This window comes from Drosophila melanogaster, chromosome X (genome assembly GCF_000001215.4).
Source record: "Drosophila melanogaster chromosome X".
NCBI lineage: Eukaryota > Metazoa > Arthropoda > Insecta > Diptera > Drosophilidae > Drosophila > Drosophila melanogaster.
The window spans coordinates 2,790,581-2,814,852 of NC_004354.4; the positions used below are offsets into that span (position 1 = coordinate 2,790,581).

General features: G+C 43.8%; 3 protein-coding genes across 5 annotated transcripts in view; 2 read left to right on the forward strand and 1 right to left on the reverse strand.

Annotated features, from left to right (window-relative positions):
* kirre (kin of irre) overlaps positions 1-24,272 on the forward strand; it is a 394,149-nt gene that overhangs the window by 50,197 nt on the left and 319,680 nt on the right. The gene's annotated exons all lie outside the window — the stretch shown is intronic.
* w (white) lies at positions 19-5,886 on the reverse strand. Its single transcript, NM_057439.2, has 6 exons — positions 5,657-5,886; positions 2,275-2,548; positions 1,546-2,200; positions 1,169-1,484; positions 834-965; positions 19-763 (listed from the first exon to the last, which is right to left on the reverse strand). The coding sequence occupies exons 1-6, from the start codon at positions 5,726-5,728 to the stop codon at positions 149-151; spliced, it is 2,064 nt and encodes a 687-aa protein (NP_476787.1). The 5' UTR covers positions 5,729-5,886; the 3' UTR covers positions 19-148.
* CG12498 (uncharacterized protein) lies at positions 19,301-20,266 on the forward strand. The gene has a single exon (NM_130674.2). The coding sequence runs from the start codon at positions 19,387-19,389 to the stop codon at positions 20,170-20,172; it is 786 nt and encodes a 261-aa protein (NP_570030.1). The 5' UTR covers positions 19,301-19,386; the 3' UTR covers positions 20,173-20,266.

The following is a 24,272-nucleotide window of genomic DNA, read 5'->3' on the forward strand; positions in this document are numbered from 1 at the left end:
AGGGGAAATACTTGTATTCTATAGGTCATATCTTGTTTTTATTGGCACAAATATAATTACATTAGCTTTTTGAGGGGGCAATAAACAGTAAACACGATGGTAATAATGGTAAAAAAAAAAACAAGCAGTTATTTCGGATATATGTCGGCTACTCCTTGCGTCGGGCCCGAAGTCTTAGAGCCAGATATGCGAGCACCCGGAAGCTCACGATGAGAATGGCCAGACCCACGTAGTCCAGCGGCAGATCGGCGGCGGAGAAGTTAAGCGTCTCCAGGATGACCTTGCCCGAACTGGGGCACGTGGTGTTCGACGATGTGCAGCTAATTTCGCCCGGCTCCACGTCCGCCCATTGGTTAATCAGCAGACCCTCGTTGGCGTAACGGAACCATGAGAGGTACGACAACCATTTGAGGTATACTGGCACCGAGCCCGAGTTCAAGAAGAAGCCGCCAAAGAGCAGGAATGGTATGATAACCGGCGGACCCACAGACAGCGCCATCGAGGTCGAGGAGCTGGCGCAGGATATTAGATATCCGAAGGACGTTGACACATTGGCCACCAGAGTGACCAGCGCCAGGCAGTTGAAGAAGTGCAGCACTCCGGCCCGCAGTCCGATCATCGGATAGGCAATCGCCGTGAAGACCAGTGGCACTGTGAGAAAAAGCGGCAATTCGGCAATCGTTTTGCCCAGAAAGTATGTGTCACAGCGATAAAGTCGACTTCGGGCCTCCCTCATAAAAACTGGCAGCTCTGAGGTGAACACCTAAATCGAATCGATTCATTAGAAAGTTAGTAAATTATTGAAATGCAAATGTATTCTAAACATGACTTACATTTATCGTGGCAAAGACGTTTTGAAAGGTCATGTTGGTCAGGAAGAGGAAGATGGCTCCGTTGATATTCATCACACCCACTTGCGTGAGTTGTTGGCCCAAAAAGATGAGGCCAATCAAGATGGCAACCATCTGCAAATTAAAATGTTACTCGCATCTCATTAATATTCGCGAGTTAAATGAAATTTATTTATCTTCTGCAAAACTATAAACTATACATCTCATTGAAAAAAACTAAGAAGGGTGTGGAATCAGGCAATTCTATCTAAAATCTAGCGAATTTGTTTCCAAGAATTGTAAGCGTTATATCATTTGTTTCCACTGGAACCACTCACCGTTGTCTGAATAAGTCGCACTTTTACGAGGAGTGGTTCCTTGAGCACCGACAGCCAGGATCGCCACAGGACCGCCCGGAACTGCATGAACCAGGTGGCCTTGTAGGTGTACCCATTCTCCGGCTGCTCCAGTGGCTTCTCCAGATTTTTGGTGGCCAACAACTGCTCCATATCCCGGGCTACTTTGCTAATGGCAAAATTGTCGCATATCTTGGCGATCCGATCACGGGACTCGATCTCCCGTCCGGGCACAACGGCCAACACCTGTACGTAAAAGTCCGCCGGATTGTAGTTGGTAGGACACTGGGCACCCACGCTGGATAGGAGTTGAGATGTTATGTAATACTAGATACCCTTAATAAACACATCGAACTCACTAGGAAAAGAAGTCGACGGCTTCGCTGGGAGTGCCCAAGAAAGCTACCCTGCCCTCGGCCATCAGAAGGATCTTGTCAAAGAGCTCAAACAGCTCGGAAGACGGCTGATGAATGGTCAGGATGACGGTCTTGCCCTTCTGCGACAGCTTCTTCAGCACCTGGACGACGCTGTGGGCGGTAAAGGAGTCCAGTCCGGAGGTGGGCTCATCGCAGATCAGAAGCGGCGGATCGGTTAGAGCCTCGGAGGCGAATGCCAGACGCTTCCTTTCTCCGCCGGACAGACCTTTCACCCTGCCGGGCACACCGATGATCGTGTGCTGACATTTGCTGAGCGAAAGCTCCTGGATCACCTGATCCACGCGGGCCACTCGCTGCCGATAGGTCAGATGTCGTGGCATCCGCACCATGGCTTGGAAAATCAGGTGTTCCCTGGCCGTTAGGGAGCCGATAAAGAGGTCATCCTGCTGGACATAGGCGCACCTGGCCTGCATCTCCTTGGCGTCCACAGGTTGGCCATTGAGCAGTCGCATCCCGGATGGCGATACTTGGATGCCCTGCGGCGATCGAAAGGCAAGGGCATTCAGCAGGGTCGTCTTTCCGGCACCGGAACTGCCCATCACGGCCAAAAGTTCGCCCGGATAGGCCACGCCGCAAACTGAGTTTCAAATTGGTAATTGGACCCTTTATTAAGATTTCACACAGATCAGCCGACTGCGAATAGAAACTCACCGTTCTTGAGCAAATGTTTCCTGGGCGCCGGTATGTGTCGCTCGTTGCAGAATAGTCCGCGTGTCCGGTTGACCAGCTGCCGCCATCCGGAGCCCGGCTGATTGACCGCCCCAAAGATGTCCATATTGTGCCAGGCATAGGTGAGGTTCTCGGCTAGTTGGCCGCTCCCTGAACCGGAGTCCTCCGGCGGACTGGGTGGCCGGAGCGTGCCGTAGTTTTTGGCCTGCCCGAAGCCCTGGTTAATGCAGCTCTGCGAAGCCGCTCCGCTGTCACCCTGCAATGATAGGGGATCTCAAATATCAACTACAAGCGTTATGCTCATCTAACCCCGAACAAAAAGTACCCCGAAGTATCCTACGAAGTAGGTTTATACTTTTATTTATTTTTTGTGCATCTAGAAAAGGTTTCAAGCTGAAAACTTTTCAATTTCACGGCGTTCGTCCATAAAAATGAAGGCGTCTGTGCATAAATCTAGCCCAGCCTGGCCAATCCCTGCTCCGCCGTCCCTGTTTCCGGGCACTAACCCCCCCCCCCCCCCTCGGCTTTATAAAGAAGGAGCCCATCTGTTTAATAAAAATGCCCAAGATCCGAGTTTTCCAAGTTTCCCAAAAAGGAGATGGCGAGGCCTATTTAAAATGTGCAAATTAGGGCTGGCACTTGGTGGATGGCCTTGAAAGTGGGCGGTGGACGGTTGACGGGGTCACAGGTCGTTGGGCGATGGACGATGGGGCGATGGGACGATGGGTGGTGGCAGTGGCAAGGTTCCTCCACCATGTTGCCACCTCATAAGACAATTGCGAGTGTAAATCGCTGGCATCTTTGGCTTTCGTTTGGGGACTTTGAGCTTCGCCAGTTTTGTTTTTATTAAATATAAAACTTTAAGGATACTTTGGCTTTTTTTGGGTGGTGGGAAAACTCAATCTCTTGTAGATAAGTGCAATGAGCAGTATAAAGCAGTCCATTTACTTGATCCAATTATGTTGAACGCAATAGTGTTCAAACTACTACTTCTGCAATTGAGTTTAAGTTTATAAATCCGAAATACAAATTCTTATTTACGTTATTTTGTTTACGGGTAAAGTGATTTCCAAAACCACTGAGCTGTCAGTTTTCGCCCAGGTGGGGCTTCCCTTTTCGAAATGGCGGTAACCGAAGACGTTTGCGGTATGGTCAAATCAAGCCATCCTCCCCGCCCCAACTTTTCGCCCCATACCACTTCCGTTCGCGCATATTTTCATTTTCATAAACAATTTTCCGTTTTCCATTTGTGGGGTTTCTTGCCATCGCAGCGGCCTGCGGCAAAGCATAAATAACAGGGATCCACTAATTGGCGTCGAGGCAAAAAAAAAAAAAAATGGAAAAAACAAGACAAAATGATGGCCACAATATGGAAAGCATTTTATCCGCCGCTGCTCTCATAATAATTTGTATAAATAATCATAAAAAAAATTAAGCAAAAAAATGCAAGCAAATGAGAAAGGCAAAATCCGAAGAAGAGGGCCAAATAAAAAGCTGACATTCAATAAAAGCAAGAAAAAATAATGTCCACCTTGCACTCAGCGCCTGGCGGTCCTTGCTACAGTGAGCCCTGCTAAGAACTTTCATTTTTTGAACTATTTAAAATTAAATTTATTTTTCAAAACGATTGGGGGATTTGGATTTATCGTTTACATTGCTACATATAAAATCTAGCTAAAAGACCAAAGCCTGAAAACTGTTGCATTTCCTCCTTAGCGAGGCTTCACTGCTCATCTTCTGCTGCGATGCTTTGACAGCTTATTCTTCTAGCCACTCAGTGTCCAGTTTTTGGCCTGTTACCAAAAAAAAAGCACAATTGGTGACGTTACGAGAGGTAGACGCGAAAAAATGTAATATCCGTTTTCAGGCACTCCTCGAGCAGAGCGAGATGGCCATATGGCTGGGAAAGAGATAGAGGGACATGGCGAAATTGTTTTCACAACAAATGAGGCCGAAAAATGTTATTAAAAAGTTTTCTTTTCTTTTCTGTTTTCGCCGTCCCTTTCCCACTGGGTTTTCTTATCTCCCTGCCTCCTCTGGTTTACTCTCCCACCTTTTCCCTATTTTCGTATTTTGTTGAAATAAGTAGCGAAAGATGCTACATTTCATATTTATTTAATTTTTTGGCTTACTTTTTTTTTTATTTACTTTGCGTGCTATTTTTGAATTACTTACGAAATACGAAGGAAACTCGAGGAGTGGGCGCTAGATGGCGCTGTGCAGGGAGGCGAAGGAGTATCGTGATGAACTTGACAAATTGAAATGACTGAATAAAGAAGCGACTCAATTTGTTGTTCCTCCCGTTTTGTCGATTGTGCGAGTGGCTAATGAGTGCACTCAAAAGTCATTCACTTTGATGAGAACGAAATACTGAAGGAGGCGCAATTATTCAGCGGAAAAGCTGACGACCACTCGATATTATTAAGGAAATATCAGAGCGTAAACGGCCCAATATGTACATATATGCAACGAACATATAATTAAAGATGGCTTCAAATATTCCATACATATCATATTTTTCAATACTTTGTTACCTTTACTGCGTTACTTACTTCCCAAAAGAATTAAAGTTCTTATCTCCTTGTATAACTTTTTGAGACTTTTCAAAATTGTTTCAAAGAGCCCGGGGCTAGATATGCAAATCGTACTCACTTATTTATTTTGTTATACAAGCCGAGGTGCTAAGAATTTAAAGCAAGATACGCACGAAGATACCTAGATATCAGATGCTGAGCCCAAAGCATTCGTCTAGCCAAATAATGACCCAGATAAGACTAGATTGTACATTTTTCGTCGAGCGAGACGTGCAAACAACGAGGTATTAAGATCAGGTAGAAGATGCGAGTACACAACCAGAAATGGATACGGATACAGTATCTAGTATCTTGGCAAGCCTAGAGTTATAGACACCCAGCAATGTTGTTGGCCAACTTAAGCCGACTCCTCCCACGCCACCACTGGTTATGCGTCCCTAATTACGATCTACTACATCCAACTATTTGGGGTCGATGTATAATGTAGTGTAGTGTAGTGTAGTGTAGCAAGAAAATATTTGAGAATGAAAGGTGGAAGAAATGAGGACTTCATGGTAAGCTTAAAATATCTGGTTGTTATATTTTTTGTAAAAAAGAATATAGTCGAAAATGAATGCCTTTAGATGTCTTGATCATGATATGATCTCAAAAATTGTCTTATATAGCGAGAACAGCTACCAGAATAATCTGTTTCGTGTCACTATTTGTTTGTGCAATTGCGGTTTGGGATTTTTGTGGGTCGCAGTTCTCACGCCGCAGACAATTTGATGTTGCAATCGCAGTTCCTATAGATCAAGTGAACTTAAGATGTATGCACATGTACTACTCACATTGTTCAGATGCTCGGCAGATGGGTGTTTGCTGCCTCCGCGAATTAATAGCTCCTGATCCTCTTGGCCCATTGCCGGGATTTTTCACACTTTCCCCTGCTTACCCACCCAAAACCAATCACCACCCCAATCACTCAAAAAACAAACAAAAATAAGAAGCGAGAGGAGTTTTGGCACAGCACTTTGTGTTTAATTGATGGCGTAAACCGCTTGGAGCTTCGTCACGAAACCGCTGACAAAATGCAACTGAAGGCGGACATTGACGCTACGTAACGCTACAAACGGTGGCGAAAGAGATAGCGGACGCAGCGGCGAAAGAGACGGCGATATTTCTGTGGACAGAGAAGGAGGCAAACAGCGCTGACTTTGAGTGGAATGTCATTTTGAGTGAGAGGTAATCGAAAGAACCTGGTACATCAAATACCCTTGGATCGAAGTAAATTTAAAACTGATCAGATAAGTTCAATGATATCCAGTGCAGTAAAAAAAAAAAATGTTTTTTTTATCTACTTTCCGCAAAAATGGGTTTTATTAACTTACATACATACTAGTGACAACATGTTTATGTTTAGCTAATGTGTTCCGTTCAAAATAATTAAAAATTCGACCACCTTTGCACCAATATGATAGTACCCCACCTGGGCAGTACTCATAAGCTGAGTGGCTGTCTTTGAATACTGATTAGGTTGAGTGGGAAGCGTCTTCTTATCGTGAATAAGAGAGTTCTTGTTAATCCGCCTGTTGTCGTCCCGTTTCGGGGGTTTGCACTGTACTTTGCATGCATGATTTATCAAACGGCGACTGTTGATGATGCGCATTCCGCACTCCCCGTTTCCCGTACGCCTATCCGCACCCGTACTTCGGACACTCCGGTCGTTGTCGTCATCGTTAGCACCTCATCTCAGGCCCCGGAATCATGAACTGCCGCCATCAGCTGTCCGGGCATTATCAATCTTCATCATCGGGGCCAGTTGGTCCAGGATATGGATCTCGACTGGGACGGGTTTTCCGGGAGGCTATCAATACCATTTTCACGGACGATGTGGTAACAGGTTAGCAGTTGCAGTTGCCGAGGAATCTGCAGGAATTAATTTGCTGACGACGATTAAGTGGTCTTCAAATGAATATGGTTTTCTTTTGAGAGTTTAGCTCAGAATAATAGCTTTTGATTCGATTTGCAAGTTAATTATGCATATGCATGTGATATTTGTAGAAGTCTCACTCAGCACTAGTAACATTATTTCATGTGCCAGTTTTAATGCATATATGTTCTGCTCTACAACAGCTTCAAAGTTCGAAATAAATGATTTTCCTATTTCACTGAAGATCTTTAGCTGACTCAAAGTTAGATGTATGTACGATTCGTAAGAGACTTCCTTTGTGGGCCGATCTAGCGACAGACAACAAAGAAACGTCAATGTTTCACTCATTTTTGCCAACTAACCGAGTTTTTCGCTCAGTGACACTTATGGGGCTTCTTCGATGTTGGTTGAGTGGAGCTCGAATCGGGTTTAGACCGTCTTGAAGTTCGTGTTCGTGTGTGTTTGCCATTACTAACTCACTCAAATGCTGTAAACTTTTTGCACTTAACAATTTATTGTCACTCGCCTGTCGCAGCAGCGAAAGAGCTGAAAAATGGCATTACAACAAAAAGTGCTTAAAACCGATTATGAAATGCTCTAAGGGAATGCTGTAATTAATTAGTTTGCCGTTTTTATGCGCTCTAAATCAATAATAAAGTTAATTGCATACGTATAAGTATGCAGTTCATTTTTTTTAGAGTGGCCTTAACTTGATTTTTGCTTATTAGCCCTGCAATTGAACATTTTTTTTTGCCCTACCTTTGGGATTCTTTAAATTGGTTTGCTATTCCACAATGCAATGCAATAACACCGTATTGAAAAGCGAAAAGGAAGTAACTTGAACTGAGGCGTAGAAAGTTTTTTTCAACACACACTTTTATACTCTCTCCGCACAGTCACACCTACATACATATGTATATATATATATATATATATATATATCGGCAAAGGTAAGTCCCCAGCCATTGTCACAGGAAGTGCGGTCTGGTGGGGGGTTGGGGGGGTTGGTCTGGGTTGACTTAACCCCCAGATTTTCTTGCCTCTGTACGTTTAACCCATGCAAATTATTGACGCGGACAGCGGGCTCAATAAATCTGTGTATGTGTTTGTGTGTGTGTGAGTGGAGAAACTTTTGCTAGCTGCACGCTAATCAGACAGCTTTCTAGTTCATTGCTTTGGTCCCCCTTTCTAAGGGCCACGCCCCCCCTCCCCTCATACCAACCTCAGCCGGCGCCCACTTTCATCTAAGGCACTCAGTTGGCTGTAATTGCAAAGTAAATCAGCGCTGCCATTTGCCATGCCCCGAAAAGTACGATCCATGGAAAAAGTGGCAAAAGTGGTAAATGGTCGGTGGTGGTGGTGGGGGGGTGGGGTACTGGAGTTTTCCGGGGGCCAAGGATAATGTGAGAGGGCTGCTGCCAAAGTTTGGGCAACTTTTAAAGAGAGGAATGTGTTATGGGTTCGGGTCACATAGTTAGTTAGTCGCACAACTTCAAACCAAATGACGTCGAAGCCATGGAGTTAAACGTTTGTCAGCCATCGAGGTGAAGATTTATGGGTAAGTGCCAAGAAAGATGTGAGGTAAAAGTTTACCAGATATTCCTCGGTTACACCCGATTTAAATTAGCCAAGATCTGTGCAGAGCATGGAGAGAGCATTCGAAATAAATGTGTTTCCTTTCGGACAGATGCGCATTCCTCAGATACATATATGTATACTTTATTAAATGTAAATTCAAAAGCGTGTTCCTCTGTTTGAAGGAACCCTTTTTACCCACGGTGTTTTTTCCATTTATTGGTAAATAAAATTCTATGGTCCTTTGGACATTTTTTGGCCACCCTCACTTTATTTTGCTCTTACTTCGCTTTTATGTGTCATCAATTCGAGTTCCGTTTGGCAATTTGTTTATGCAAAGAACCGACTTCTCCGCCAGAAACCAATTCGACTTTTCATGACAATCACTCCAATCTTCGCCTAGTTGGTCGTCCCCTGCAGTAAATGCGACAGAGAGTCGGGTAAATATTTAGATACTTGCATATATACCCTGCTGAATGCCCTATCTCTGTGTGGGTGTTTTGAAATCGATGGATGGTTTGAGCACGACTAAAAAAAAATTTCTCAACAATATGCGTATTGTAAATTTAAGGGTATCTAAAATTGTTTCTCTACTTCTCGAATTGAGTGCCGTTTTCTATTAGAGGACATCAAGCAAATGCTCACCAGTGCGATAAGGCAGTGTCAGTGTGCGGATGTCAAAACGATGGGCGGGCGGTAGCTGGAAGGAGAGGAGGCGTGGCCGGGAGTTATAGACGAGGCCTATGGCAAGCGGAAGTCGGCGTTAGCTTACAGCACGCGCGCGTCTCATAAAAACGTATCAAAACATCCGTTGGGAGTCATAAAAATTTTGCACTCTGACTTCGCTTTCCGTCGCCGCATTTGCCCGATTTTCCCGCCTTTCGTGACCTCTTACCCTTACCACACAGCCACCGCTTACCGATTTTCCCAGCGATGCAGTCAGTTCAGTTCAGTTGCTTTCTTCGTCTCCATGTGGGACTACGCGGCGTATGTGTAATCTAATAAAATTTGCTGTTTATGTGGCAACAGGCTCTGCCGTTTCTCTCTCTAGCTAACTAGCTTCCTGCAAGTGGCTTTTCCCCAAGTTTTCCTCGATTTCCTCGTTTTTTTGTTTTTTTTTTTTTTGTTTTATTCTCATCTGTGCAACAGTTGCGCTGCTTTATGGCACAATGGCTGAGAGGAGTCAGGAATGCCAGTTAACTGGCTCCCATTTGTTGCAGTGTATGTGCGCGACGAAAAGGATGCAAAAGTTGCAGTGGGGCAAAAGTTTTACTTGAAGGAAATTCCCGCATTGTTCTTAGGCTGTTGCTAATATTTTTAGAGCATATACACTCACGTTATAACAAGCACACAGAAAAAAAAAAATTTATATATGTATATATAGCGAATCCCGTTATGGGAGCACACACATAAATACATAAATATGCATATTTGTCCATGGTTTGAGCTTATCGCGAAATTATTTCCAGGCCATGTTTATAGGCGGATATTTAATGGATGGCCAAATCCCGCGAAATGATGATAAATCTGCCTATAGGAATTTCTTTTCGGGCAGTGCTCCTCAACAAAAAAAAAAAAAATATATATATATGTATGAAATAGTTTGAAAATAAGAGGATAAAGGCGATTTACATTTTTGTTTTTGCGCATTTCGAAAAGTTGTTAAAGTGCGCCAATTTTGAATATTATTAGATAAACACTGGGCAATGCTAGCACTCTCACACCAATTCGGGAATTATTTCTAAGTTATATCACCCATTAATCATCACAAATCGGAAGACAACGACAACAATAACAAACAGCAGTCAGCCAGTGACATTTGCCGCCTTTTGCAATTTAATTAGATTAAAAATGCATATAATTTATCAAAATGTGAAGTAAAGCAGGCAGGAAGAGGTCAGAGGTCGGGGGTATATGGCACATGTCAGAAGACATGGGCTTTTCTCTTTTCTGTCTGTGACGCAAACATATAGTAAAATAATTAAATTGCATTAAAAGAATGAGGGGGACACAAGGCGAACAAAATGAATAATATACTCGGCGGAGTGAGTAAATATGCATGTGAATGGAGTTTTTAACGACAATGAAAATGCGTAGCTAATTAGCAAACTGACAGCACAAAGGGGCGAAAAATATTTATAAATACATGTGCATGCCGTCTGTGTGAGTGTGTGTGTGTGTGTGTGGAGGGGGGAGGGGTGAAATGGAAAAACTCAAGGGAAAGTGGGGATAACGTATACGCACCGTTAGACAGGCCAATGAATTATGCAAAAATATATAGAGCCAAGGGAGCGAGATCCTTTTGTTATTTAATTTTCATCCTCATTTCCCTTTCTTTTTGCATTCTTTCCTTTTTCGCTCTCTTTTTTGGTGCCACAACATTTGACATTATGTTGGGCTTAAAAAAAAAAAAAAATTATTACAAAGGCGGTAAAGCCACGTACTAATATGCCATCTAATTTGTTATTCATGTGATTTAAGCGCGTCAAAGAAGATTAATGGCTAAAAAGTGCCTGGCACCAAACTGAAAAGTGGCAAAAAGCCAAAGCAAAGCTCATAATAACAAAAGCCAAGACCGTGTGCGCTGGTGGCGGGGGGGAGGGTGTTGAGGAAAAAGGGAAATCCAGGGGGTAGTGCGATTGCGGTGTCTAAGGGATAATTTAATAATGCCCCAGATTGGTTAACCCACACACCGCACCACCCCCCCCCCCTGGGCCACGCCCACTGGGGCGCTTTAATGCGAAATGAAATTCAATTAGAGCACTTTGCGATTAACCCAAGGAGAGTTTTAAACGTAGACAGCGCCTGAGTGTCGGTATTTTGAGGAGATATCGCAATTACAAATTCAAGCTGCCTAGAAGTATGCAGCAGAATTAGCAGAAGAAGAATTTTGCCTTCTCGTTCCTGGCTGCATGTGTACCTTTTGTGAATTCTGCGAAAAATCAGCTAATTTTCGCCTTACCGCTTATTCAATTTGCATAATACACCAGCTAGGTTTACGTTCATTTTCCTTAGCGCACCTTTAAGCCGCACTCTTCTAGACCAAATTCGTAATTGAGTCGGATGGAAATCTGTGAAATACTTACGAAGAAACAATGAGAGCACAAAATATTAGATGAAAACCGGAATTAGTTGAGAGAAGGAAGTGCAAGTTTCGTTGTTGGTTGTTGGTGAAAGTTTTCGTGCCGCAGCTATTAGCTTTTGTCTGTTTACAAATGGCCCTCGCAGTGGCTCTTTGATGCGGTCACTCGGGTTTTCCAGTTCCTAAGGTTGGAGAAAAACTTTGCGAGTTCTGCTCACCGCAAGTAAAGTGCACAAAATTCTAAAGTTCTCACTGAAATATTTGCGAGACAGCGACGCAGAGTCGCCCAGAAAAATAGCTTTGTTTCGAGGGAATGGGCAGGGGGCAGGGGTCAAGGGGCGCTGGAAAACTGGCCGTGGGATTTCCTTCTGTGGTTTTCCCTCTCCTCCTCCCCCCCGCCCCCCCTACCCTGCCAGAGCAACAGTTCGAAAAATTGCAGCCCAGTCGCCTGCAATGGTAGCCCCGCCCCCTCGAACGGAACTCCGCCCAAGTCAAGTCTTGAGAAAATGTGCGGTTTCTGAGGTTCCCACTTGAGAAATCTAATTAAACAAATAGCAAAAGCTAAGCTTGGCTGTAAAATCCACACTGCAGCACACTAAAGGATATTAATAATAAGTTTCGGTTGACTGTACACGCAAAACTTGCCAAGCAACCGGCACAGAAGCCAAAATAATTCCAATCTATGAAACTTTCGGCATGCGGTCAATAACTTTTGCCAATGGAATTGTACGGTTTTTGGTATTATCATAATATTGAGTTTATATGGAACACCGCAACAGATGGCGAAGTGGTTTTGTAAGAGTCCTTAAAAGCTGTACAATATTGGAAATTAACGCTGGATTCATTGAGTGTCAAGTGACGACTCGGCGGCTCAAATGAAACGATTTCAATGGGATGCTGTCAAAGGAACTTGACGTAATTTTTAGTTTTTTTTTTTAAATTTTACAATTAAGTATTATATTAACTAGCTTAAAAGCCATGCTTAATACTTCCCTGTACTTATCACTTCAATTCGACAACAAGATCGCTAACTTGTCGTAAAAAACAAGCGAGATATATATGTGTGTATCAGACAACTGGTCTAGGTTACATCAGTGTGAGTGCGACACATGTCGCCGCGGGTGTGGGAAAATTCCTGTGTTGCTTGGTAGGGGGAGGGGGGGGATGGAAGGGGGTTTTTGGAAATGTCGAAACTCGGCGCGCGGGGCTGGTGACAAAGGACAACTGTTGCTGCCGTACCTTTGCCACTTTTCCGCTTTTCCCGCTACCCTCCACCCTCCACCCGCCATCCCGCGTCGGCCGGAAATGGCGTCAATGTCAACGTCGACGCCAAAATGCTCCTGTCCTATAGATGTCCCCGTGTGGGCGTGCGTGTGTGGGTGTGCCGGCATGTGCGTGTGCGGTTGACAGCAGCACGTTTATGTCTATGGAATGTCCTTGGCACCAAGTTCGGCTCCCCCTACCCCCTTCACGTGCTCGTTCACAATCATTTATCATAAAAATATTTTTGCACTCTCATTTTTATAAACTGTATTGTTTCACACCAACCACCCAAAAACTCAGTGGCACTGAGCGAGTCGACATTTTTATGAAGCTAATTTGATGTTGTCATTCTTCATTTCTCATTTTTGTAGCACCGTTTTCATTTTTACAGGCACACATGTGTGTGTTGCTCTTACTGCGAGTAATAAGTCAAGTCGCTGGCAACTGGCAACTGGAGCAGAACACTGGGAAAAAATCATATTAAATTCAAAAAAAAGACAGAACTTTGACAGGATCTCCATGCTCACAAATCCTCCAGATGTGTCTTTTTCAATCGCAGATAGGAAATAAATTTCTACCGCTTCGCATGCAGTAACTTTAATAGTTTTTAATTTATTTCTAAGGAAATTAGCGAACTTTTCATATATCACTGGGCATATTTCTCGCAATGTACTAAGAACATATGGAAAACGCTGAAATGTGCCCATAAAGCGCCACCTAACGGCCGTGCACTGAAACTTAACGAGGAACGAAACTCAACTTTTAACTGTTTTCCACTCTCAATATAGTTGGGAAATGGGCTCGGAAAATACGAGGGGAAAATACAAAATTATAATCAAAGCACGTGGAATGAAGTGGAGATAAAGCTGCAGACAGTAAGTGGCGTACACGGTTTTTGTAATGCACATCAGTAATGTATACTTATACTCGTTAGTTGCAGAGGCAAAGACTTGTACTAGGTTCGTTAAAAAGCGAGTAACAGGTAGAAAACAGGTAAACATGCCATAATAGTGAAAATTAACAAGAAACCCGGCAGGAGTATCCTGATTGATTGCCTTTAATTAATCGATTAAGTGCTTGGGAAATGGCTCACAATTTCCGAGATCTCTTGCGCAATGTAGGATATGCTATATCAAAAGGACAAAGGCGGTTTGGTGAGCCGTCGCTTTTCCGGCCACACCCCCCATTTTCGCCGACTTTTCCTTTATGAGGGCATGTCAAAAGGAGCAGCAGCAGCCGATGTGGAATGAGATTAAGGACAACGACGGTGGGGAATGCGAGTATAAAAAGGACTTCCTCTTAGACGACGCTTTTAGCTAAATTGCGACAAAAATGGCAGGATGATTCGGGCGGTCGGGAAGGTAGGGTAGGGCAGGTCGGTCGGTCGGTCGGGACGAGGACTAAAATAATAAAAGAACAATGTCGAAAAGAAGTTGGGCACATAAATAAGCTCTCAGTGTTCCGCGTGTGTGTGTGTGTGTGTGTGCGATTAGGATAAATGTCCTGTGGCTGTGCGTCTGTGTGCCTGTGTGTGTAGGCAGAGGGGTAGTGGTTGGTGGTTGGTGGCCACCGGAAGCGGATATGCGCTGCAATTGTCATCCAAAGCTGGGCCAAAATGCTTGCCTAGGTGGGCGCCATCATAATCATTATCCGTCCTCAGCTGTCCTTCATAATCCCCGCCTGTCCGTCCACCCACCTGCCACTTTTGCCACCCACCCAACTCGATTTATTTGCGCATTTGTTTGCCTTTGTCGGCACTCATTCATATCAGAAACTCACACCCACCCCTCCGGTGGCAAGTGAAGGAAAAACTCCCACATATGCTCCAATTTTTCCATTTTATTTATTAATAAAACCAGGGGGAGTACGATATACAGAAGATAGAAACAAGTTCTCTGGTCACAAATCAAATATGAATCATTTATTCACTTGGCTTCATTCACTTCGCCTTCTGATTCATTCGTTCATAAACGCGCTTGTGGGCCAAAATATTAAGTTTACTTTTGTGGAATTAACTTCGCATAGCTAAGCCAATTTATAATAATAATTTAAATGTATTTATTTAATAAATTTTCAAATAAATTTCCTATATTTTTGTCCCACTTATTGGCTATATACATGTTTCACCTTGACTCTGTCCTTAGCGAACGCTTCCTGTGGATGCCGCTTTTCTTCGATTTTCCTGGCTTTTGCTCACCGCCCCTGGATAGCTCCTGCTCACCCTGCTCGCTTTTCCAGCTGTCATTCAGTGTATTTCCGCCTGTTCACAGTTAATTGCGGCTCAGCAGTTAATCGTCATTACGGACACATGTGGGACGCCCACGCTCTGGGGAGTTTTCCCACACCGAGGAAAATCCCCGGCCAACAGCAGGATCACCCTTAACCCCCCAATGAATGCCACCGACCCCCCCCTCCCCCCCACACACACACACACATATCACTTACAGCCTGCTCTGAGATGCCGTTTGTCTGTTTGCGGTTTTGATTGTCACTTGATGTGTTGTGATTATGATGTGTGCTCCTATCTGCCACGCCCACTGCGCCCACAGCACCCACTAATGTGGTGATTTGTGTAAATTTGCTTGTCGAATGCCCGTCGATTATGTTTGCTCTTGTTCGACAGGCGTGTATATTTTTTTTATTTTATTTTTTTTTTCTACTTTAGAAAAGAAACTTTTTCGGGGGCAACAAATTTATGCTCTCACCTGCTGCCAAACGCATAAAACTGAGCCAAAGGTAAGGTGGAAATCATAATTTCGCGCTTTTTACTTCTTTGTTTTGAAGCCAAAGTCAAAAGCGAAGGACAAGTGTAGCAGGTGCGTTCAATGCGCTCGACAACTTTAACACTTGCCCCCGCCGGCGAAAGTGGGTTAATATAACAAAAGGTTTATGTGCCCAAACTCAAATTTTTCCACCGATTTTGCTTCGCATGCTTAATTTGATATTTTACAAATTGAGGGCATTACTTTAAAGACCAAGAGATGTAATTAGTGCAACACAGTATTGAGTTAGGTTCTTAATTTTTAGCCATTGAAGATGGAAAATCGAGTGATAATATAGAGGAACTGCTGCAGTAAACGGTTTCTTGTTGCCTGTCAAACAATAGCAGTGCACTTGAGGAATAATTTCTGTTTTTTTTTTTTTGTGTTTTTATCGTTTTGCAGTTCGTGTTTGCTATCTGTGTCATACACTCTCCCCTCTCCCCTCCCCCCTAACTCTTACTCACTCGTTTTCACTGCCTCCTTGTCACTCCCGCATGCTGTCCCTGTCTGACATCTTGCCTGTGCATATTTGAATCCCCAACATGGCTCATATTCAACTAATTAGGCGAGTTTTGCAAATACATTTTCATTATTGTAATTCTGCACCGTAGCAAGGGGGCGTGGCAAGCTGGGCGGGTGGGGGGTTTGGTGTCCGGAATCAGCAAGAAGTGAATGGGGAAAAAACTGCAGTAGGCAACATGCTGGCAAAAGTTTCCCATATGCCAGACATGGGGAGGGGGGGTGGAGAAAGGACAGCACAGAAGAGGTTTTCTGTTTTTTTTTTTTTTTTTTTTGTGGGGTAACAGACACCGACACATGTAGGCCGAGGCATTTGCATATGCATACGGAACGAAAAATTCCTGGAGGTAAAATGCAAAAAGCTGCAACTGCACAGCACAAAAAAAAAAGTGTACTGAAAAAAAAAAATAACCAGAAAAAAGCAAGCAGAGAAATCCAACTCAAAATAGCAAAAGAGCTCACGTCACAGACAGCGACAGAGGCGGAGTGGAAAAGAAGCAACAAGGAGGAGGGGGGGTAGTTGGTGGCAGGGTCTAGTGGTTGGGTTTTCGGGTTTTGCGGGGCAGACTGCGGTGGTTTCACACTGAAATTGGCCCAGACTGGAAAATTGTGGGGCGCGAAGCGGGTGGAAAATCGTAAAAGAGCAGAAAGTAGAAAGTAGAAAGTAGAGATCCGGAGAAGCAAGTGGACGGAACAGAGAAAAGCCTAAAAAAATCGGAAGTAAGACTTACACGCAACCAGATTTGATTGTCATAAAGGAAGACCACAAATTAGCACGATAAAAAATGCAGGGCAGAAAACGAAACAAAAAACAAATAACTAGCTGCGGTTTCAATCAGTTTTCGTTTTAATAGATTTAAGATCCAATTGAATCTAAATCCAAACAGAATGTGATCTTGTGTTCCACAAATTAAGCATATTCATAACTGCAAAGTATTTCAAGCTTACAAATATGAAATACGTTGGCTTTTTAAGAAACGCGACTGTAGCTTCCATTCCGCCACACCTTTAATATGATATCTAATCTGCTTGGACTGCAGATTTTCCAGTTGTCCATTCTGCGTTCGTCGTCCTTCACTTAGCTTAACCCACGCCGCCCCCCGCCCGCTAAGCCCAAAACCATTAACACTTGTTTCTGTCATTTTACATGAAAAGCAGAAGCGCTTTGTTTCTGTGCAACAAACAAGTTTCCCTGCCTCGCTGCCAACTGGCACCTCGCAACTGGCAACCGGCAACCGGCAACTGGCAACTGCCCCTGGCCTAGTCACATTTACCGCCCGCTCCGCCTTGTGTCTTTCCTTTTATTTTTTTTTTTTTTTTTGACACGGGTATCCGTATCCTAGATTCGTTCGCAGCCAGCCTGTGTCCTCCGCCATTTATGGTACGGGAATTTGCCAGCACTTGAGCCTTTGAATTTCGTGGGTGCGTTTGCATTCCAGCAACTTGAATCAAGAAGTCCAGCTCAAATGCTAACTAGTAACTAGTGAACGTTTGATTTAAGTGGTGAGCAGTAATTAGCAGAGGGGGAAAAAAATGGTGGATCCTAATAGTTATTCGTACTAGCTTCCATATATATATTCTTGCACTTCATTAGGGTTTGAGGACCGAAGAGCACTGCTGGCAGCACTGCAAAGGGTTAAGGGCTTGGCATGTCAGCCAGCTGGACGAGGGTTCCGGCCTCCTTCGCAGCTTCTCCACCGCCTTTTGCCTATGGTACATACATACATACGTACGTACTACGTACTACCCATGACACTACTCATGGGCGCAAACTTTGTGCACAGCCTGTCAACGTCAAGGAGTGGCCAACTGGCCTCCATGGCGGTGGTGACTGTACCGCGCCCCCGGCCTAAAGGTGTTCGAGGAAAAGTTCTTGAGCCTCGTCGACTTGATGTTGGGTCCTCCAGTTGGACCAGCTGATGCCGTCATGATGGATGGGTCTCATGGCGTTTAGAATTTTCTAGGATTTTTCACACTCATAGCCATCCAGTGTTTAAATTATTCGCATGATGTTCAGTTTTACGCCGTTTTAATAACTTCAACGCCACATGATTTGTTTCAAAAGTTCGCCCGAGGGATTGTCTCCCACGCGCCATCTCCATAAATTACGCCAATTTGTAGATATCTCTTAAGCAGGAAATATTTTCATTTGCCTGCTAAAAAGATTCCATTAAATTTTGATTTTTCTATTATAATTTATAATTTATTTATAAATCCAATATAACCGATTAATTACCAATTTTTGCCAGTGTTTCTTTCGCTTTATGGCCAAAAAAAAAAAAAAAAGAAAGCATCATTGAAATCGAAGGGAATTTCTGTTGGTCAGCTCATCGAAGATGAGATGAGGTGTTGGATACTTGAGCAGGGGAGGAGAAGATGGCCTGAATAGCGATGCTGATGTGGCGGTGGACAAGGATATGGATGTGGATGCCGATGATGCCGATGATGCCGATGATGACGATGATGATGATGATGATGATGATGATGATGACTGAGCTTGCATAAACGAGTTTGCCCTTAAGTGTATGCGCATGCTGAAGGATGGGGCGGCGGATCCAAAGGAACTGGCTGAGGGAGACTCCAAAATGAGGTGCTGTTGAAGGTGGTGGTTGGCAGGGGGTGTCAGGAGGGGGTCGCAAGGACGACAAGCAGAGCGAGGAGAATTTGTGCGTGAGCAGCATTTTCGATGTGCCACACATACAACCAAGTTATTTATGCAGACTCACATACAAAGCATGCAAAGATTTTGCATTACCCTTCCATCAGGCAACCACCGTCCTTCCATTAACTCGCCACCATACACCATACACTACCCACTTTCCACTACCGATTACCCACTATATCCAGTAGCCAGTAGCCAGGCATCCACCACCCACTGAATGGGCTCTGTGCCAGCATCAAAAGTAGCATCTGCCCGGGAGGTCCGCATACAATTAGCTGCAACTGTAATTAAAGCAATTGTATAATAAATCTTTTGCCAAATGGGAAAAGATCCAACCCACTCTCGCTCCTTTCAACCCCAGCAGGTATATATAATCGGCAAGGGGGGAAAATGTGGGCTTAAGCAGCGGGTGCCAAGTGAAATGCTAGCCAAGGAAAAACTACGAAATTAATATAAATTTAATAGTTTGGCCCCTGGCATTTATGGAGGGCATAAAACGAAGGCGGGTCGTTAAATGCATTCAAATGGATCAGCTAGAAAAAAAAAAAGAACGAAATGAGTGCCCTGCAAAATATTCTACAGCTTTACGGTCTATACTTACTCGAGTTTTTGAAATGTGGCTACCATTTTCGAGTTGAGCACAAATTTATTCGGGTTTGCTGTCGCCCCCACGGATTCAGTTGTCACAATTTGGTTTGGTCAAGTAACAAGCCGAAACCCTTAAAAAATTGTTCGAATGTTGATTGAGGAAACCTTTTTGGCGAAGCTCACATAAGCCCACTTAAATGTCTAACCAGCGATCCCGACACGTTCGTCGTCCGGCAGCGGAAATAGTCCGCGAACTGAGGAATCTTCGCGCCTCGCCTCTGCGGATCGACGACGAGAACGAGTCGTGGGTGAATGGCTACGAGAAGCCACCAACTCCGGATCTACCGGTGACCAGTCGCGATCAGTTGGAGCTGCTACGTCTGAGCCGCCATCGAATCGGTCTGCTTCTGGTTCGACCCGCCTTCGAGCAGGCCGTCACTGGATGCTTTGTCCGCGTGAATGTCAGTGGGCAGGGAGAGTTGCCTGATCATCGAATCGCCGAGGTGCTGGGCATCTGCGAACTGGACTTTGGCTACAAAGTGGAGCAGATACCCACGAATGTGGCGCTGCGATTGCGCTACGATGACCTGGAGATGCAGCACGAGATTAACGATGTCTCTAACCTGAACTTCACCCAGGAGGAATTCGAACTGTGGCGCGATAACTGTGTTAACCAGGCCATAAGTCCACCCACCACCCACATACTGACGCGCAAGAAGGTCGAACTGTACAACGCACTGCAGTTGGAGGCCAAGCCTTTAAGCCTGATCCAAAGGACCTTCTCCTTCGCCCTGAGGCCCCAGCAGAAAATCGGCATCATGGAGCGGCATGGCGTTGTTTATCCCTGGCAATTGAATCATTCGCTCCCGTTCGTTTCGCAATCGCCAACTGAAAATCCATCGAGGGGAAAAGCGGATACCGTAGACGAGGAGGAAGATCCGGGGGCAGCTGCTCCATTATTACCAAAAACTGAACCAAATTAATAGGCAATTGTTAATTTTTGAACATTTATTTAGCAAAGATAATGGCAATTGGTGGAACTTTTAATGGCTTGTTATCATAAATAATTACAGTCATAATTGTTGTGCGAATTTTTGGACTTAAAATGTGTTAAAATGTAATCCATCGAACTGGTTGAAATATAATGAACACCAGCGGATTTTGTTTATATAAATTAGGAGGATCTATGAGCGCTCAAGCTTTAATAAAAGTTTATGCTTGGAGTTTAAAAATGATTTAAGTTCAAGGGTGTTGAATGCAATTTGGAACTTACACTTTTACAGCACCTATAAATTCTGCAAATAAAATGTTTTTAAAACGATACAATGTGGGAGCGTGGGGAGTGGAAATTGGGGGACACTTAAATGCCGTGCAATTAGCAGTGAAACAGTGAAAGAGCAAAGAGATTGAGATGGCCAAGGTGGCCAAGAAATTCGACCCCTTTGAACGGCTTTTGTCGCCGGTGTGGCGCCACCTAGCGGCCAGCCCCTTTGCAGATTTGGGAGCAACTTTGGCACGCTAATGAACAACAAACTTGGAGCAACGTTACGAAATGGCAACAAAATATCGTCAATAGGGCAAAAGAAATGACGGAAATTAAATGAAATGCAATTAACCAGCTAAATGAGCGAGAGTCCGCGAAAGGGGGGCGTTCTGCTGGGGGTGGGGGGCGTGGCTAACAATCAAGCGACTGATGAGCAATTAGGAAATGTAAAATTAGCAAGTGAACTTGGCCAAAACGAAGCGAAGACAACAAGGCAATTAATTCATATTTAATTGATTGCAAAAATTCCGAGGCAAATTCGGTGGGTAACATTTTCCATTTCTTGGCTGTGTACAAACTTGTGTGTGTGTCCTTCTTTTTTTTTGTTTGTTTAATTTTCCATTGCCTAATTACGTTTGTCCAGCAAATGTTTTTCTCCTGTTTTTGTCGTTTTATTATTACATTTTTCTGCTGGTTTGCTTTATGATTATGCCTGTGTTTTTTTCCGGCTACTTTATTTTACATACACAAAAATGTCACTTAATAAATTTTACGACTGTTTTATGTTGTCGCTTTGGCCCTAAAAACGGCAACGAAATAGAAGGTGGGATGGCCATAACACGCCCACTACAACACGTAGTATCCATAAATATAAAAAAAGGGGGGCCGGGACACGCCCACACATGTGGAGGCTGCTTAACCCTTGTGTTTGTGTTTGCATGTGCCTCTTCCATTCCATACCATTCTATTCTATTATTCGGCTCTTCCCCCCACTCTCTTTCCCCTTTCGTCACGCACATGACCTTTTTGTTTCTCTTTTTTTTTTTTTTTTTTGGGCCTACTCCTGTTGATTCCCCATGATTTGGCTAAATTAATTTCGGGCCATTCTGATGTTGCAGGGGCTTGGGCGTAATTAAAAGCCCAATGCAAAAAGGGGGAAAATAAAATAAATAATAAAAAAAAAAAAGATTTAGGGCCAAGGAGGGGCCCAAAACATCATGAGTTATGAGCGAGAGATGCTTTCAAGTGGCTTTACGGGGAACCTCGTAAATTTGCCATGAAGAAAAGGGCAAATAGCTCACCCGGCCTGAAATGTCCTGAAAACTTTTGAACATTTTAATTTGCCCTTGCATTTGTTGTTTTTTTTTCTTATTATTATTTTTTTTTTTATTCACAATTTTCCCTGTCGGCGAAAGTCATTTTCATTGTTTAGAGGCGGCACATGTTTGGTATTAACCCCTCGACTTTGAGTCCTTGACTCGACTCTTTTTGCTCTGCGTTGTGAAACAGTTTGGCTGTTGATGTTAGGACTTTTGGTTGGATTAAATGCGCACTTCCACCTGGTGACATATCCTTTGGCTCCTGTCATGCTTGCGCTTGTTCTTCTTTCAAAAATAAATGCACTCGCAAAATGCGCGTTCTCGAAACACAATGTTTCGCAGCTATTTGCAAATTGATTTTAAATAAATTCTGGTTTAGCTTTCATGTAATATTGTTAAAGAGCTTATTGATTAATATCACAAAGTGATAATATGAAATTTAGATTTTTCTTTCAGTGCTTTTAAAAAGGCATGAGAATGAGTGGTTCGGCAAGATGGTCGGCAATCAGCGAGCATCAGAATCCAACGTTGAACTTTTGGCCAAGAAATCATGGAAGGTGCTGGTTGCTGGGTTGAGAAGGGGGAGAGGAGGGTTTCGCTTGTCATGGCATCAGTCAAAAACTTTGCCAGCAACTGAATTATGTCATTTGCTTGACATGGTCCCACATCGCTCCTCATGGGATAATATTTATATGGATCAGGATCTGGGGCAGGGGCAGGTGCAGGGACGTCATCTGCAAGGGGTAAATAGCAGCACACGTATAGCATAGAAGTAGGAGAAAAAAACAAAACCATACGGGCCAGGTAGAAAAGGAAAATAAACTTGCGGAAACCCAATTGGAATGAAGACGATGAAAATGCCAGCAGCAGCAATCAAGCACAGTGAAGCGGAAATGGAAGGCAACATGTGTATAAAATGAAATGATGCACATATATTGATATTGATTTGAAATGAAATGAAAAATTTCGAAATAAATTATTTGTAAATATGTATGGGTGATACGTTCGGTGCTGTTATTCTTAATTAATCAACTTTTCGATGATATTGGTGTCACTGTGCGTGTGACGTGGCCGCTATTACATAGCCGCATATTTTGCGTTTTCACATTTTCCGCTTTTCATTTCGCCGTCGTCCGCCGCTGTCGCTGCTTCTGCGGAACTGCCTTGAATATTTTTCTTCAATTTTATTAAAATTATGGAAATGAATGAAATATCTGCTGCATCCCATGCCGTCCAATTCCGCCCCATTCCACACCATTCCGCCCCCCCCCCCCCTTTCCCATTTACCCGGCGCATCTTTTGAGCAAAGAATTTATCGAAAATTGCAGCAGCTGCAAAATTGTCTTCCACTTCGTGCCCTGCCGCTGTCCCCGACCGCTTTTCCCAGTGGCTTGCCTAGTGGCTCTGCTGCACGGTACACACCTGGCCAGTGGCAAGTTTAATAATCCGTTTCGCATTTTGCGTTGATGCGAAATCAATCGATGTGCATCGAAAATTCCCGGAAGGAGCAGCAAGATGGAGCTCCAACGAGAGCCAACTGGGATGCATAAATCCAACTCATTTGCATGGCCAAGGAATCAAGGATGAGCCGCCGGCAATGCCATCCACTGGAAGGATACTCCTATGGAGGTGACCCCCCTGCCACCACCACTACAGCACACGGGCAAAATAAACTTGAAGCAATCAAAATATAGCTATTTGATCTAAAATTTAGAAACACACTTTTTTAGAACTTTAAATATTAATGAGTAAGTTTTTGTTGAGTCATGGTATGGGCACCTATTTACAGACGAATTTGATAAATTATCTCTTGCGAGATAAGTGTACTTACTTTACAGCAGGCTTTTTAATTAATTACTTAAGTTTTAATTGAAATATATTTTCACTCACACGACTTCTATTTTTCATAGTGCACAGTGTAATTTTGCATTTGCTAATTACCGAACAGAAGCGTGATTCGTGATTCTAAGTTTACAAATCGGATTCATTCCCCTTGGCGGAAACACCCCCCCCCCCCTACCACACCCCTTGCCACGGACTTTTTCATTTTCTCGACCAACTTTTTAGCATTTCCCTTCCTCAAGGGCTTCGCTCATTTAGCTAGTTAATTGCATTTCATTTAATTTCTGTAATTTCTGTAATTTCTTTTGGCTTATTGACGATATTTTGTTGCCATTTCTCGTTACGTTTTTCCACCCGGAAAACCCTTAAGTTTGTTGTTCATTAGCTGGAGCTCCTGGGCAGCGGTTGCTGGCCGGCAGGTGGCGCCACCCACGGGAACGAAGGTGTTAAAAAAAAAAAGTGAGGATTTCGTCTTCCGTTTCCTGTGCTTTCCACCCGCTAACTGCTAATTGCTTTGCATTTTAGTGGAAAATCCCCTTCTCTTTCATTCGGATGCGTTGACAATTGGATTTTTGGCAATATTTTTGCCATTTCCACACTCTTGTTGCTGTTTGCAATCAATCACTGAAGGTCTACACCACGTCTAATGCATATGTTA